The sequence below is a fragment of the Saccostrea cucullata genome, unplaced genomic scaffold (assembly GCF_032062105.1).
Source record: "Saccostrea cucullata isolate Sc308-1 unplaced genomic scaffold, CSIRO_AGI_Scuc_v1 ctg12369, whole genome shotgun sequence".
Classification (NCBI taxonomy): Eukaryota; Metazoa; Mollusca; class Bivalvia; order Ostreida; family Ostreidae; genus Saccostrea; species Saccostrea cuccullata.
Window position 1 is genome coordinate 6,946 of NW_026921504.1, and position 3,626 is coordinate 10,571.

Below are 3,626 nucleotides of genomic sequence, written 5' to 3' on the forward strand. Positions count from 1 at the left end.
AACAGAGAGGGTGAGTAAAATTCTTCTAAAATTGTTTTCCTTATTCATGCTAGGCAACAACACATCAATGCATACTCTTATAGTCCCATTCTTCGATATATCGGCATTTACAGCAGGTAGAGAAATATCGAAGCTCTTCAAACACAATGTTATAAATGCTGTCAAATTCATACTCTTCTAATTGGAATTCCACTTGTTTGCACATCAATACGTTAGTGATATGTACTTCTCGAAATCGTAATATATGATTCCATGCATTACCATCAGTCGAATTTGGACTTCGGTCTTTTCCTTCTAGTTCCATTCTGTTGGTGTGATTCTTCCCTAAGGAAAAATATTTCTTTTTGAAATCAAACAAAATAAAGGTATCATTGCAGATATATTTCAACTTTGTTTTAGTAAATTGTATAAGCAATCTTTCCGTTTTTAAGCGATGAACTGATTCATTGATGAATATTGTAGATTGAATCCATCCTTGGAATTTTCCGTACTTCTTCTGAACATATTCTATGCGGAAGATATTGAAAAAAAGATTTTGTGTTAGCTTTACGGTTTTCTTAATTTTGAATGGTATGAAATCTGTGACCAGATCTTCAATATTTTCCTCTGATATGTTGTATTTGGAAAATCCATCAAAAGTTATATCCAAATTATATCGAAGATTTTTGGTGATTGAAAAAAGCGAGATGCAGCTTTCTCCATGACTTAAATACTTTCCGGGAAAGCATGTTATATTCCTACAAATTCCCTGAAAGAAAGTTAAGATGTTTTAATTTCAATTATGCATATTACATTGTTTTATGACATTCGGTATTTATTCCCACCAAAACACATTTAGAAAATTAAAAATTAAACATAAATTTAAGTTTCTTATTAAGACCATCATATATATTTGCATATTAATTAATATTTTAAATTTTCATTGAAGAATTCGATGATGAAATAACTTACAAGGAATGCGTCATAAATTTGGTCATTTGAACACTGCCGACCAAGCAGTGCCTCAGAATCCATCTCATCATAATCACCACTGACGGAAAACAAACTGCGTAGCAAAGGATACCAGACCAGGGACTTTGACGCCATATTGTCTTCTTCCTCTCCCTTTACACCACCCTCCCCTTTATCTATTGACATACCGAGCATATTACACATTGCACAATGCAAATTCTTGTATGGAGCATAGAAGTACACCTTTGGAAAAAAATCGCAATAATCCCCAGTCATACCAAATGATTCTTGACATTTGTCAATTGTTATATCCACATCTCTATATGGGTTGCACATAGCACAATAAATGTTTTTATACACACATCCTCCAAACTCATTATATGCACTCCATTGTTGTTTGTTTGTATATGGTAGATCCTCGCACGCCCAACTCACATCTGAATCTATCACTGGCCAATGTCCCGTTCTGTTACATTTGTCTACAACATAAGTCGAGGGTTTGTCACATTTTTGACTATCCGTTGGCGGATAAAGAGTTATATTGCACTCAGCTTCTCTTACAGATTTTATAAAACTATTATAATGCAAGAAGTTTGTGTGTTCGATATATGAAAAACATCGTGACTTGATTGTCCAGGGTTTGTAATTTTTTTCTGTTTGAGCAACACTACACAATAAACAATACATATTTAAATACGGAATGCCTGTCGATAAATCCGTGACTGGGTGAATAGAAAATGCATCTCCCGACGGTTTCCTACACCCTTGTCCTATAAACTCGGGATAACTATCTAGACCATAACACCCATTTGTCACTAAGCTTTCGTTAATCGTTCTGTTTGAATCCGATTGCGAAAATATTCGTTCTTTTAGGCAAGTTGTAGGATACATCAAGTATAGATCTTTACAGCAATACCTGTTTCCAATGTCAAAGATGCAAGATGTATTACATGAACAGTTATAATAAGAGTTGGAATTGAACTTTGTTGGAATTTTGTATTCTCCACAAGTACCCGATACAAAGTCCATTGAATACAACTTATGAACTAAATTTGTTAAATCACTGTAATTTTGTTTCATCAAAACTAGATCACGTGATTTATTTATCATTTTGATTTCTCCGAATTGTTCAAAAACTTTTTGCTTTATTAAAAGGAAGTATTCCTCTGAGAATTCCTGCACATCCACAAAGAAGTAAAATATAGGTACATCGGATCCATTACGAAATAAAAGATCGGTATTTATGTCCAAGCTTACATCTGAAAATGGAAATTTTGATGAATTTGGTCGGTTACACAAATAGCAAAATAAATTCTTATATGGCAAAGTTCCAGAGTTGTCTGGATAATATAAGCACGCGTTATTTACTGTATGGTTAAACGTATCCCACATTCCACTCATGTTGCACCGAGATATTGTGTTGACAGCAGTGAATGTTGGATTACACATTTTACAAAACATATTTTTGAACAGTGTATCATTATTGAAATAATCGGCATCACATCCAAATTCAACACTCTGGATATAATGTTTCCACGTCCCTGTTTTATTACAAGAATTAAAATATTGCTCGTTTTCTTTGTAACAGTTGTAAGATATATTTTCATTTGGAGGATATGACTGTAACACACATTTTCGAGCCATGGCATTACTGATGACGTCATCAAAGGTTGAAATAAAATTGATGTCCAGAAATTGATCACAGACTATATCAATAGGCCAGGTTAAAAAATTTGAATCACCGTTGCAAATGGCACAAAACCGGTTATAATACGTTCGAGAGGTATCGTAACTTGTAACTGGTGGATATTTCAGTTTATCGACGTCATTCGTGACGTTTTCGCATCTTTTGACAACATCACTCTCTGTGTTGTGTAGACAAGAGTCAATCATTAAATATGATGTTCTTTGTTTTCTTTCAATGTAATTTGATGACGCATTAACGATCGTGACATTCTTACAGGTCGGTACTGGTGGAGAAAAGAACACATCCGGGCAACAGTCACCTCTGATGTAACACTTCTGATCACAAAAACAAGGTGGACAACGCGGGTGCAGTGCTGAATCTTTGACCTCTAAGGGAAAAAGTGTTTTATTCAGGAAACAAAAATGCCCAGTTCCGCACAGTGTCAAAATTTGCTCAAGTAACTCCGAGACTTCTATCTCCTCCGTCTTTATGAATGGCCGAAACACAACATATAGGAATATAATGTAGAAGGTAAACCCCTGCATCATCGGTAGATTGTTTTATAATTGAGAACGCATCTACTGGTTTCGAGATTATTATGGATATAGTTCACGATAATATAGTAATTGTGAGCATCTCATTAAGTATTTATAAACAAATCTCTTTCAATCAATAAGTTTATGAATACTATAATTGTCTCTTGTTTAGTATTGATGGACACATCCCCTCAAGCCATAATAAACAGATTTACATTTAATATTGAACGCCTAAGTTACACGTATTAACAGTTAGTATTGCATTATTTTGTAATGAAAGCTTAATATTAAAGATTGAGGACTAGTGTACTTAGTTGCATTACACATAAATTAATTATGCTTAGTTTGTATCAAAAAAATAATAATGCCCTATACGGCTCCTCATTAGACCTAGAAAACAGTTGTCCGAATTAAAATATCAGAAGGTAAATACTCTTAATTGTAGAATGAGA

At 33.9% G+C, this 3,626-nt stretch overlaps 1 protein-coding gene across 1 annotated transcript; it reads right to left on the bottom strand.

Moving 5' to 3' along the window:
• Positions 1-951: 951 nt before the first annotated feature.
• LOC134260157 (uncharacterized) lies at positions 952-3,186 on the bottom strand (the record flags this gene model as incomplete). Its single annotated transcript, XM_062742743.1, has 1 exon — positions 952-3,186. A coding segment is annotated over exon 1 (2,235 nt), but the record flags the coding sequence as incomplete, so codon positions are not given.
• Positions 3,187-3,626: the final 440 nt, after the last annotated feature.